Source organism: Camellia sinensis, chromosome 15 (genome assembly GCF_055761805.1).
Source record: "Camellia sinensis isolate YWXY chromosome 15, ASM5576180v1, whole genome shotgun sequence".
Classification (NCBI taxonomy): Eukaryota; Viridiplantae; Streptophyta; class Magnoliopsida; order Ericales; family Theaceae; genus Camellia; species Camellia sinensis.
In genome coordinates, this window is record NC_138975.1 from 93,095,875 (window position 1) to 93,109,963 (window position 14,089).

Sequence of the window (14,089 nt, forward strand, 5' to 3'; positions counted from 1 at the left end):
ATTTCACATACTAATTAGACAAACACAAACTTAGGATCTGAATTCTTTTTTGCATGTAAACTAAAAACATAATGCAAGGATTCATCACAAAATCTAGACGATATTATAGAACTAATAAGATCGATGAACACCAATTCTGGATTTAGATGGAAAGACTTATTTATTTTTCCTTATATTTTCTTATTTTAGGTCTCCTCAATTTTTTTTTATTTTTTATTTTTTAATATTTCATAAATGACAACAAAAAAAATCCACCAACATTACCGCTAGTTATATATATTAGCATACCATAAATCTTTGACCTACATGGAAGAGTAGAAACAACAAATAACTAGACTTCATTATCATGGGGCAATTTGGTAACTTGGTAAAAAGCCAGTTTTTTGACTTTTTACCAAGTTCTCCCAAAAAAAGCCACCAAAAAAGCCAAAAAATAAACTTTTTATCAATTTCCCAAAGCACCCTATTATTCTTCATCACAAATAGTCTTATATTACTTGTACAGAACATATGTGAGATTTTAGAATGAGCAAACATATTCTTAGCAATTATTTTTCTACTCCGGGAGGAACTATTTGATATCCATACCTTATATTAAGGAGATCAAATCATTAAATCCTCTTCAGTTCTCTTCATTAATACTCCCCTTGTATTTCTTGAATCTCACTTGTGTGCATCCCCGAGCTCCCACCATTAGGATCCGCTACGCCTCCTGATTCAGAAAACTGTCTGTCCAATCCCGGGTACCCACCATTGACATCCACTACACCACCCGATTCAGATATTTTAGTGATCCTCTGCAACTCATCAGGTGAATCTGAAGGATTGGCCACCATCCCATCATCAGCCAGCTGTTTCTGAGATAAGGGTTTTTTGGGTTGCCGTATGGCCGCAGCAGCTTCAGGCATTGCTACTGGGGGTGGCTGGGGAGGGACCCACGACCGCTGAACTGGTCGCTCAGTCAGCACACCAGAATACCCGATCTTTGATTCGTCTTCATTTCCAATTTCAGTGATTCTGACATTTTTTCTTTGCCACCATGGCACTGAACTATCTCCGTTCAACTGATTGACAAGTCCATTATCTTGGAAGTTGGAATTTAACCCATTACTGGTCTCGCGGGACTGAAGAACCTGGCTAAAGTTGCTTTGAGTCTGACCAACCTCCCAGGGCTAATCAGAAGAAACAAATCATCAAAATAATTGGAGTATTCAGCTGCATCTAGCGTAAATGAGTGAATACAAAAGCCTATATCGCAACACTTCCACTGGGATATTTACCACTTTAAGAAAACCGACATTCAAATTTAGGACAATTGTGGAAGGTTTAATGCATTATGCATTTCATGGACTCTTCTATTTCTCCAAAACTACTTGTGTCCACCAGTATGTATATGACGAGAATAAGTGTGGGATGTCACCAATACCGATACCCATTTTAAATACTTGGATCCTCCATTTTTTATTTTATTTTATTTTATTTTATTTTATTTTTTGATGTTTGAAAAAAAAGAAACTCACATTTGCTATTAAAAATATTTTTTAAGTACATTTTTTACAAAATATACATCATCTTATCTAAGAATATATGTGACCGACACCTGTACCCAATTCAAACACTTGATCCTCTAATTTTTTTCATGTTTGAAGAAGAAGAAACACACATTTGCTACTAAAAACATTTTTTTATAAAATTTACATCTTCTCATCTAAGAATATTATTATACAATATGCAATATTTAAGTATCCATTATACACATATCTTATGTTTTTATTTTTTGGTTCGAACACGCACCCGCACCTGATAGTTGTACCTAAGTCTATGTAACATATTGTGCATGCACTTTTTCTTTTTTCTTCTTTTTTTTTTGAATAAGTTAATGCATGCAAATTTTTGGGGAGCATCTCACAAAAAACACACAACTTGGTGGGAACACTTCCAAGCCAAATTAGATAGCAATAAATCACTAGATCAGCTAAGGTTTTGACAATCAACTCATTAGTTGAGCTGTAGTTGTGAATAATTCAAATTGATATAGTGTGATTGCCTATTACAGACTTACAGTGATGGGTATTGAAGTCAGTGGAGTCGGCCTGGGCTTGGTGAAAGGAAGATAGTATTCAAAGAATAAAAATTGCAAAAAAAATATAATTCTTCAAAATTCTATATTCATAAAAATAAAAAATAAAAAACCTCCCACGCTAAATGGTCTGTGCAACTCTGAAATAATTGCAGGAAAAACTAAAAATGGAAATTGTAATAGAATGAAACACTCAAAAACAAACCTTAGCTCTTGGTGCTGAGTGAGGATTTGGTAATGGCTGATTAGGATTGGGTGGTAGATCATTTATCTCCTGAAAGAAACCCAGAAAGAGAGAGGATCAGCAGTAATACCCAACAAGAAAAACCAAAATATAGAGACTAGGAGGAGTGAATTTACTCTGATGTTAGGAGGCTTCTCTCCTCTTTGCACCATAGCCATGATCTGCAACATGATTCTCAACATCAAAAAGTGGAAACTTTTCTAGCCTCTATTTTAAAAACATAAATGATGATGTTTTTTATTTTTGCAAGCAATTTCATAATATCCTGACATCAAATCAAAAGGTGGAAACTTTTCTAGCCTCTATTAGTATTTGTGTCCGTGTCCATGTTTCTTAGGTCATAACCCATGTGCCACCTCAATGCACGGGGTGAGCCAGGATTTTATTTATTTATTTATTTTTCTGCAGGGGTAAAAGGAGGGAGGGGGTGGTGTTGGTTGGGCTATTGGGATTCCTCAGTGATTGCTGCACAACAATAGTTCACCTCTAAAGGATTACTTTTAAAGGATTTTACCTAATTCCAAAAGAAAATTGAAGCAGTTTCTTTAAAACACCTGACTGCATCTATCTTTGTGTTTTAGATAACAAGGCTGCCTTTTCAGTTTAAATGACAAAAATGGCACGTGAGAGAAGTAATTGCACTCGTGAACATAACAACCATTACTCTTTTGAGGATATTTTAACAATGCACATATATTACAGAAAAAACAATAAATAAAAATAGAACTTACCTCCATATAATTTTTTGGGTGAGGTGGTGCAACAGAGGGTTCCACAGTTGCAGGTGGTAATGAAGATCTCGCTGCACAGAAATTCCAAGGATATAAAATCAGTATTTAAAGCTCTAGAGAAATTAAACAATAAAGAATTAGTACTCATCGCTGAGCAAACCTCCTGAGTACAAATCATAGTCCACCTTGCCATTCCCATTTGATGGCTGCAAAATCAATAGAAATAAGTAAAAAATAAAATTGAAAATTGCTACTACAGACCAGAAAATGTCGGCTCCAAATCATCTATAAAGCTTTCAAATTATGCCTAAATTCAGCTCACCCTCGAATTACTGAATGAGACTTGATGATCTTGTTCAACAAGAGGTGTTTTCCCAGGGTTATTACCTTGCCCTGATAATTGCATGAGAAACAATGATTAGTATAGATGAGAGTAAGACATCTTCTGCAGAGGTTTATATAAACATCGATACTCGACTCAAACCACTGTGAAATAACTATCATATTATAATCTCTATCAAGTTTCTGATAGATTCATGCACAAAAGATACTTAATGGGCTTCCTTCACCAGTACCAATTGAGAATCATATCATAAATCAAACCGGCCTGACCCTTGTAATATTAAACCAAATTTATTTCACTAAATAGCAATAGATAATTCATGGGTGCAAGTCACTTTAATTTTAAACATCCAAAGAAGATGTATTAAGAATTTTTTAGGGAAAAAAAAGTTATAATCATATTGGGTCTGACTGGATCTGATTGGATCCTAAAAACTCCCTCATCAACAAAATAACAACAAATTGTGTGTGTATTGGTCATTTTCATACTACATACTCTTTAAAGTTGTATTGTTTTATTTAAACAAAAAGTGATTATAAAAAGGGTTGGAATCTGTTGAATATGATAGTTTCAAGAATTGCATGAATCATAAAAAGTAAATTGATTGTGAATGATTCACCATAGATTCTATCCCAAAATATATTCATCCAAAGATATATATCAATCTACGCATGAATCGTGAATCGAAGCACGAATCGTAAGATTATGTTAATAGATAATATTAGTCTGTTCTTGGAAACTCCACAAAGGAACACATCATCATACAAAAATGAGAAAACCACTCTTCATTGAAGGAACTTTAAGAAATTAAAACACCTTCAATTGACAATGAACAAGGCTTCAGCTATAATGGGGGTGTTTGGCAATAAGAGGTTTAGGCTATTATAGCCTCTTTTGCAAAATTAGCCCATAAGCCCCTACTGTAGCACCTTTTTCTCTGATTTTCAAAAAAAAAAAAAAAAAAAAAAAAAAGGCTGCTGCACGGGACAGTGTAGGCTACACTGTCACAGCCGCACAGTGTTACATCAAGGGCAAAATTACCATTTTGCCCCTTTATATCAATTTTAAAAATAAAAAAGTTAGGGATAAATCTGTCATTTTAAATTTAAACATCATTTCAACACACTTTCCAATACAACAACTCAACTAAAAATTCATCTCATCTTCCTAAACACAAAACTAAAATAACCTACTAAAATAGCCAAATAGCCAAATAGCCTACTAAAATAGCCACTTCCCAAACGAGGCCAATATCTATAATGGATTTTGTTGTGAAACATAGTATCATGTGCCATTTTTCACATCAATGAATCCATATGCCAGATTATAAACAAATGCAGAAGAAAACTCAAACTAAGGGGGTGTTTGGGAACCCAAGTTTGAGGCTAAAATAGCCTCAAACAGTAAAAAAACCAAATAGCCTCAAATAGTACCCAAACCTAATGATTTATATTTATAAAAAAAAAAAACAAAAAAAAACAAAGCAGACTGAAATGACAATTTTGCCCCTACAGATCAATTTTGGAAAAAGTGAGGTTAGGGACAAATTTGTCATTTCAACCTCAAACATCATTTCAAACATATTTTTCAATACAACAACTCAAATAAAAATCTATCTTATCTTCCCAAACACAAAAACTAAAATAGCCTACTAAAATAGCCAAAAAGCCTTTAAAATAGCCACTTCCCAAACACCCACTAAGTCAAACAAACACGTACTTTGGCTCTTTGCTGTTAACCTAGAGTGATACAAGTCAAAAACAAATGTAAAGAGTTTAACGTAATGAAGCATAAAACATGAACTCCATAAAATATCACCTAGTTGATTTGATCAAACCTTCTCACTCAACATACCATCAACTCTTCCCCAAACTCCGGAAAAAGGGGGAAGAGTAGATAGGGAAAATAGAAAAGGAAAAATATATTACACTTCCTCACTGTAAATCTTGTACCTAGTAACAAGCAGTTATGGAACTTCAGAAAGGGTCTCAAGCACAATTTGTATGTATCAAGCATTGCAAAAGTTGCAACCTAGTATTACACATGGGCATGCAACAATTAATTAAGTTGGGTGCAAATGCTCGAAGTGAGATATGGGGTGTGTAGTGTGTGCATGTGCTTTACTTGAGCTATGTTTGGATTAATTCATTTTCCCATACTTAATCACCAATGTGATTAAACCAGTTTCCGATTTAGCAATTAAAAGAAAGAAATATTTGAAATTGCCCACCGACTTTGTCTTTATGGTCCCAGCACTTTCAAATGGTGGAGATTTGTTGAGCATCCCGAACTTCTATCTCCCAGTTACCTTTGATTGATTTCAGGGTTTGGGTTTCAATGCAAAAACAAAAAAGCCTTGTGGGAGGTATCTATGTCACGATTTTTTGGGTTGGTTGGTGCATAATGCAAGGATTTTTTAGGATACGACTGAAGATGTTGAGTCTTTATCAAGATAAAGTTTGTTACTTCTCATCTTTTTGGATTTTAGTTTCCCCTCTTTTTAGAAGGGCCTCATGTTTTTTAATTTCTAGAGATTTGAGGACAGCGTAATGAGAGTTTTTTGCTTGTTCTTGCAGGACTCCTTGTTCTCCTTCTCTCCTGTACTTCTCTACTTTTAAATATATATATATATATATATTTGCTGATCAACAAATAAATAAAAAAGAAAAGAGAGAAATATTTAAAATTAAAAAACCAAAAACTTAATACTTTATGTTTGGCAAACATATATATAATGCTTAATGTTACTTCTAACAATCCAAACCAAAAATAATCTTAATTACTATACATAATGAACCTATGAAGCACCGACACTTCAAAACAAGCGTCGTAGAGGTATCGGGCACGGGGACATGACGAGTCCTTTTATTTAATTAATTTGTTTTCAGGGGGGCACACCTAGTTTTTTTTTTTCCTCTTCTTTAGTGCTTTTGATGGATATTGGATATTGAATGTTTAATGTTTATTACTTTTTTCTTAGATTTAAATAATTAATAGATCATCCATAAATAAGACATAAACACCAAGAGTTAATTTAAGAGTGAGCATTTTTTTTAAAAAAAAATATTAAATTAGTATGAGTTTTGTTAATTTTGATTGTTTATTAATGTAATATTAATCTACATAGCAAATACATACATATATATATATATATATAATTTATTGTCGTGTCCCCGCCGTATCCGTCAACATTTTTTTTAATTACCATGTCCCCGTGTACGTGTCTACATCTGTGTCTACATCCATGTCCATGCTTCTTAGTAATGAACTATGTTTCATTTCTAACCTAAAGTCTGCGAAATGTCCAAACATGCACATAACTTATAAACATTATAATATGCAGCACTACAGAGATAGACAATTGTGTTATAACTAAAATAATCAGACACTTGACATATAATGATGATGGAACCATGTTTAAGATGAAACTTATTCAACAAGGAAGTGATTCTATTCCACCTTCCAATTTCCGTATGGCATTACTCATCGACTTCATTTCTTGGACTTGCAACCCTATCAGATTCATAAGCTCCTCGAAGTGTTTCTTCTCTGACAAGAACAAAAAAAATGTCATCCATCATGAAATTATTCATTGGCCCCGTTTGGTAGAGCTGTGGAAAAGTGATTATAGATTATACCTTAACAGATTATGACTTATAGCTGTGAACATAACCTGTTAACCTGTTTAGTGCAGCTGTGGAATTATGGATTTAAGTAGCATAGTAGTATTTGGTCAATAAGCTGTAAAATAGCTTTTTACTATATAATTGTCCTTTCTGTCTTTATATAATATAAAAATGATTATTTTGTCATTTTTTTCAATTTTAATTTTAAAAAAATATTTCATTAATAAAAGTTAATATACTTAGTATTAATTAGTATCAATTAATATAAAAATTGATACATTTGCTAAAAATGTAATGGAAGTATTATTATCACAATTATTTTTCATTATAAATTAATTAGTATCAATTAATTGCTTAATTAGTATCAATTACTACTAAAATTATTAATTAGTATCAATTAATGGCTTAATTAGTCTCAATTAATATTAAAATTATTAATTAGTATAAATTAATATTAATAATCAACCATTGTTATTAATTAGTATCAATTAATAATTAATTCATTACAAAAGTACACAATATTAATTTATTAATAATTAATACCAATTAATATTGATTTTTTTAATTAATATTGATTTTTTTCTTTTTCTTCAGAAATATACAATTTTTTATTTTTTAATTAACATAAAAATATACAATATGAATTTATTAATAATTAATACCAATTAATATTTATTTTTCAATTAATATTGATTTTTTTTTCTTTTTCTTCAGAAATATACAATTTTTTATTTTTTAATTAATATTAATATTAATTAATATTAATATTTGGGTATTGACGAGGGCATTTAAGTAATTTTAGCCCCCCACACCGCGCTTAAGTAAAAAATTTAAGCACCCCCTAACCAGCTTTTGATATAAGCTGAGAAATAACTTGATTTAAGCTATAAGCTGGTTAACTTAAACTGCACCAAACACAATATTTTACCTTAAATTAAGCTAAAAGCTTAAATAAGCAGCTTATAAGCTCTACCAAACAGGCCTATTGCTAAAGAATCCAACATAACATACAAAAGACATAAAAAGGAAAAAGGAAATAAACAAGTTTTTAGTATTGTCATCATAATGAAAATTTAGGTTAAATCAGTTACAAACTCACCTTCAGTTTTTGAAATCAACATTTCCTGGCTTGCTCGTGCCACATCAGCAGCTGCAGCTGCAGCAGCTTTTGCAGCAGCAGTTGCTTCTTGTTCCAAACTCGGTTTGGAGCTGGGTTTCTTGGCAGACTCTTCTTCTTCAAATGCAACCTTACGAATCCAAGACTTCAACCTAGGGACAATAGCATTCTGAAAAGAGGAATGTGTCATCTGATAGTGTAACCATCTTTAAACATTATATAATTAAAGGAGAAGGGGTTAAATACATATTTAGCCCCTGAACTATATTGCCAGTATAAATTTCACCCCCTAAACTTTCAAATACAATAATTTTCAACCAAATTTCTATACTGCTAAGAAGCTATCTTATACCCTTCTCTCTTAACTAGTTATTTGTTTAAATTAATGAAACTTCTGTATTTATCTACACATGATGGGTTCAACATTCTAGATTGACTATTTAACCCTCCTAGTTACTTTTAAACCATTCTTAACCCTTTTTCTTTACTCCTGGTCTACTCAAACTTTAACTTTCACTAATTCAGTAGTATTGGCAATTTTAAAATGACATTAGTTTAAAACATGTAAGTGGGAAATAACTGATATCAGACATCAGAGCCAAAACCACCTAGCAACACAATGAATGCAGCCTTGATATCAAGGATGAGCTGTTCATGTTTTGACTGAAATTCATAAATTAGCTTGCAAATAAGTTTTAAGTCTGCTTTAGTCATCTGCATGAACGATTGCAGACAGGCTCATTGATTAACAGGAGAGTGAAATAACATTAAAAAAAGATTGTAATTTGCAATGACAGCTTGATTGACAAGGGGAGCAAAGAGTTGCTAAAATAATGCCAGTACAGCAATGAACTTCCTTGGGGTCTGAACTGAAGTCATGTATCATGTAGTCAGCGTTCGCGTATTGTTGCCTAAAATAGGCATTGTGGCAGATTTTGGTTGTCAAAAGCTTTTAGGTTAGATATACGTGGGATAGAAATTTTTTGAGATTTCCAAGTTGAAAAGGCTAATTTGAGCTTGACTTTCAAAAGTTACAGGTTGCATGATTTCTGGAATTAGTCTCAAGAGAAAGAGAAGAAAAGAGTAGGTTCACCCTAGCAAGGGTTGGGCTCATAGAAACACAATCTCAAATTTTCTCAACTCAATTTCTCCTAAAGAAAAAGATTACATGCATATGTATATATGTTGCTAAGCTCTTCCTATTCATAAAAGGACTATGATTCCATGATTACGAAGTTAAGAAATTTTTGACCAATTAGACTCTTTTAGATTAGACCTAATAAAGACTCCAGACAAGGCCCAATAACATAGTTTCAACCCATAAGAAGACCCATTGATGACCCTATAGCACATGTCCAACAGTTCACAAATTTACCTAAATATCTCAATTACTAAAATTGAATAAAAAGCTTAACTCTGTCTAGCAGCATTCTAATTTATAAAATCATTAAAATGCATAAAATTAAGACTCAAACTAACCCTATACATGATTACATAAAGCCCCAGATGTACTCCATGTAAGATTCTATATTGGCTATTTTTCCTCTTTATATGCTTGTCATCAAGCATGGTGTGTTCGAAATGTTCAACTGCACAAAGAATTCAGCATGGCAATACCTAGAGTTTGGAATAACAATTTGATGGTTTAAACGTTTCATGGTATAAATATACTCATATAATCTGCTTTAGCTCCTTCAATTCGATTAACAATCTAACAGTTAAAGCGATTTGACACATTTTAAGGGGAGGATACCAATAGGAACAAGAACCCTAGGCTATAGTTTAGTGAGAGGATAGCTAGCCAGAGAGAATGGGAATCTCCAGCCACTTGCATGCAAGAACTGTGTGGATGCAACAAAATAGTAAATATAATTGCAAGCTTCATAAAGTTAAGCATTGGCTAATGTAGTGCGTTGTATTACATGGCATAATAAAATATAAGTTTTATAATACCTTGAAAAGTACAGCTGTTCCGGCACCAGAAAGAGCAAGTAAGCCTACAGCAAAAACAGCATGGGACCAGTGAAATCGGGACTGTGTCAAGGTCCCCACTTTAGAAATGACACCAGCAGGAACAGCTGCTGAAGGCTGCAGAGTTTGAGTTGAAACTTGTGGCTGAACATTTGACAAAGGCTTCATTTGGCCCTCTGTATCAACATGAAAGAGCAAACAGGGAAAACATTATTGCAACAAACAGCAAACTTTCGTCAAATCAAAAAACCGGTTCAATCAGTAACACGCAGAAAATCACACTTGGACACCAAAATTTTTTTTACCTTGATTAGTACCAGCAGGCTGCACACTTGAAACATTCTGGGGTGGATCCTGTAATTAACACCAAATGTCAACAACTCAAACAACAAATACACAGACACGTCACATACACATATGGATATATTGATTTTCAATAAAGGCTTCATAAACATTTCAAAAGCCTCTAGCAATCAGAAAAGTGTGAACCAAAAAGAATAATTTTCTCACAGGCACACGACGGAAAGCTTCATCTATCTCCTCCTTTGTGAGGCCCTTCTTCTCAAGAAATGATCGCCTGTAGATGACTGCGGATCCCCTCACTTTTGGGTGTGAAAGGAACTTTACAGCATTTTGCACTTGTTCCTCTCGCATTGGTTCTGAGTTCACAAACACAGATGTGGAAGAAATACCTCTACTAGCCTCTGCGTTGGCGTCATGCTGATCGTCAATTGTTGGTTGCACACCCTCCAAAGCTGTAATTTAAAAATACATATAATTATTGAAAGTACAAGATGCATTTACAAAATCAACTTAAATGTTCAATATTTGTGAACTTCAATTTATAAAATTCAAATTATCAACCATCTTCACCAGTATCGTTCTGATCAAAGGCCCAACAACCACAGGCTTAACAACAATAGAAGAACCTAAGAAGTGCTTTAATGAGAAAAACTATTTTAAAAAAATGGTCTAAATCACTTGACATGCAGACAAACCAACTAAAAAAATTAACTCAAAAGAACTATGACAAGAACAACTAATCATGTTTGATCTAGTTCACTTGATATGCAGACAAACCAACTAAAAGCATTTCAGTGTGGACAGGAAAAGAATATTGAATCTGAAAAGCACGGTGAGTTAAAAACCAAAAAATCATCAACTAGTATTGTTCAATTTACAGTTTACACCACGAAAATGAGCAGTGCCCCCTTTGTCATTTCTTCAGTATACTTTACTTTAAAAAGAATTATGACAATATCATGTGTATCAAATAGTCCTGCTGGTTAACAAACTTCTATGAAATGTTCACAGAAAAGGCGTGCAAAGATAACAAGAGGAGTACTAGAACTATCAAATAATGCCAACAGATTTAACAAAAACAGGAACAACAGAACCATGACTTCTAAAACATCTGAGATAACGAGAAAAAACAGCTAGTTTCATAACTACATCTGGCTTAACTACTGGATTCTTGGAATTGATTAAAGTTTTATAATAGGATGGCCATTGATCATGGCTTGAACAACCACTAAAGTTAAATTTCCACGTCTTATCTTTTTACGTTGCACAGAACATGGATTTGTATATTACAAATAATACAACTGAAAACCTTTCGTTAAGACAATAAGCTAGGAGTAAAACCAAAAAAAAAAAAAAATTAATTCCCTTTCACTAAGTGATTTGCAACATCATTGTGATAAAATGCATAAATCATTTCATTTTGGCAGTTAATCTTTGGTCTTCCAATTATAAAACCTTACTCAATCCCAAGAACTACTTGGCTAATGTTGTGTTTAGATCATGGATTTGGGTAGCGAATTAAAAAGGGAAAAGAAAAGGAAAATGCGAAAGGTGAATGAAATATAAGCTATTTTTTTTTTTCTTCATTTCCCTCGCCTTTTCCTTTCTAGATCCCTACCTAAATCTATGATCTAAACACAGCCTAAATGTCCACGACTGATCTTGTACTTTGCATAGAGCATGAATTCATATATATATATATATATACACACAAGTAATGCAACTAAAAACTGTTACTAAGTACGGTAAGCTGGGAGTAACGTGAAAGCATCTTTTTCCTTTTGCTAAGTGACTTCAAACATCAAATTTTTTTTTTTTTTTTTCATATGTAAATGATTTGCAACATCATTGGAAATCCACAAATCAGTTCATTTTACCAGTTAATCTTACAATTTCCTAAATATAAAAAAGATACACCCAGTTTAGATCCCATTGGATGGGGTTTTGGATGGCGGAGATTGGGCAAAGACCTAATCTTTGACATTATTGTACAAAGCGGCTGCCCCCAATATCGAACGCACAACCTCAAGTTTGATAAGCCAATATTTAACCACTGAAACCCCAAAATATAGTAAGTTGCAACATTAAACTGATCAATTCCCAAATGATTCACTCCTATCTAATTCTAATCAAGCCCTAACTCAATTGCTGCTCCTATCACTTAAAAAAAGATGTTAATGGTGAAAGTACAGTAAAACAACTATGGAACTTTGTGATCATATGATAAAAACCCATATCATGACATGATCAGTGCAAACTGCGAAATAGTTTACTTGATAGCGTGAATCGCACAGCTCTAAATTAACCCAATAAAAGCTAATTGCTCAGTTGATATGCTAAGGAAAGGAAAAAACCTCCTCTCAGTCAATCCTCAGTTGACATGAAATTTACTTTTAAAAAAAAAAAAAAAAAAAATTGTTAACTTTCACCTTTACTAATTTTTTCTCAGAAACCAAACAGAGAGCGTCAGAATCAAATTTCAGAATATCAACCAGATTAATCAAGGAAAGTAAAACTGAAACACACAACAAAGGAAGGAAAAGAAAAAATCACCAGGGTTTTGAGGTTTATCATCAGTGGGATTGAGAGGAGCCGCAGACTGGGTCGCCATAGGGAGCCTACTTGGGCAGATTTTCCCGAGAAAGAGAGAAAATCAGGTGCAGGAAGTCCACATGGAAAATGAATTGAGTAATGGGAATGAAACTTACCGAAGACGATGATGTCAGAGAGGTTTGGGGGTTTGGAAGAAAGGGCAAAAAATAGTTGAGAGCGTCAGTGGTGGGAGCTTCTATTTACACATCCACCTTTCCCCTCTTTGCACACACTTCATAAAAATTATTTTTATTATAATTTTTTTTTTCAAGTGTAATTACTATTATAGACATCAAATAAATCCATTCAGAAGTTGATTGTCGAAAAAATAATAAAAATTCGGAAGTCTACTTCCGAATCAATTGTTTATTTTCGGAAAGTTACTTCCGAACCAATTGCTTATTTTCAAAAATCTACTTCCGAACCAATTATTTATTGAAAAAGATGTGTAAAGAGGGAAATGAGTGTGTGTAAATAGAAGCTCCCGTCAGTGGTTGGTCTTGCTCATCTCGAAGCGTTGGCAGTGGTCGTGGTGGTAGTGCCGCGCCTGTGTTGTGTGTTTCGCAACCAAAAAGGCCACAAAATTTCTGCACATAATTTATGCTACAAATTTTTTTTTTATACATAATTTTATTTTAATTTTCAGGGTAAATTACACTTATCTTCTCTCAGGTTTTTGACAATCCTGTGATGTGGTTTCAATAATTATATATATATATATATATATTTTATTTTTAAAACTATTATTAAGTTTTCTTTATTGTTAATATTCTATTAATTTATTTAACAGAATATGTTAATATCATGCTGATGTCATGTATTATGAGTCAAAAATTTTAAGAGCCTCTAGATTTTTAAATAGTAAATTTCATTTTCCTCAACTTTTACAATAGAAATTAATAAAACTCATATATTATTTTAATAATGTTGAACAAACTTATTAAATTCTATATAATATTTAAAAAATTCTAAATTGTTAAGATATTATAAAAACATTTAACTTAAAAAAATATATAATTTTCATTCATAAAATGTTTTTAAAAAAAAAACCATATCTCTAAAATTAATGTTATTATAGATAA

General features: G+C 32.7%; 1 protein-coding gene across 2 annotated transcripts; it reads right to left on the reverse strand.

Annotated features, from left to right (window-relative positions):
• Window positions 1-315: 315 nt before the first annotated feature.
• Window positions 316-13,569, reverse strand: PEX14 (peroxin 14). 2 transcript variants are annotated; one of them, XM_028199901.2, is made up of 14 exons: window positions 13,493-13,569; window positions 13,124-13,185; window positions 12,969-13,033; window positions 10,623-10,867; window positions 10,418-10,466; window positions 10,095-10,288; window positions 8,124-8,310; window positions 6,858-6,947; window positions 3,378-3,448; window positions 3,216-3,261; window positions 3,056-3,126; window positions 2,441-2,485; window positions 2,286-2,354; window positions 316-1,172 (listed from the first exon to the last, which is right to left on the reverse strand). In XM_028199901.2, the coding sequence occupies exons 3-14, from the start codon at window positions 13,024-13,026 to the stop codon at window positions 636-638; spliced, it is 1,662 nt and encodes a 553-aa protein (XP_028055702.2). In that variant the 5' UTR covers window positions 13,027-13,033; window positions 13,124-13,185; window positions 13,493-13,569; the 3' UTR covers window positions 316-635. The 2 variants fall into 2 exon arrangements, with proteins under 2 accessions (XP_028055702.2, XP_082765770.1); XM_082909644.1 differs by lacking the exon at window positions 13,493-13,569 and having other exon boundaries at window positions 13,124-13,259.
• Window positions 13,570-14,089: the final 520 nt, after the last annotated feature.

Coding starts and splice junctions, on each gene's coding strand:
- PEX14 (XM_028199901.2), bottom strand. CDS start 13,026: ATGGCGACCCAGTCTGCGGCTCCTCTCAATCCCACTGATGATAAACCT. Junction 10,289..10,417: donor GCCTGCTGGTACTAATCAAG/GTAAAAAAAATT, acceptor ATGTTGATACAG/AGGGCCAAATGAAGCCTTTG. Junction 6,948..8,123: donor GTTGATTTCAAAAACTGAAG/GTGAGTTTGTAA, acceptor TGTTCTTGTCAG/AGAAGAAACACTTCGAGGAG.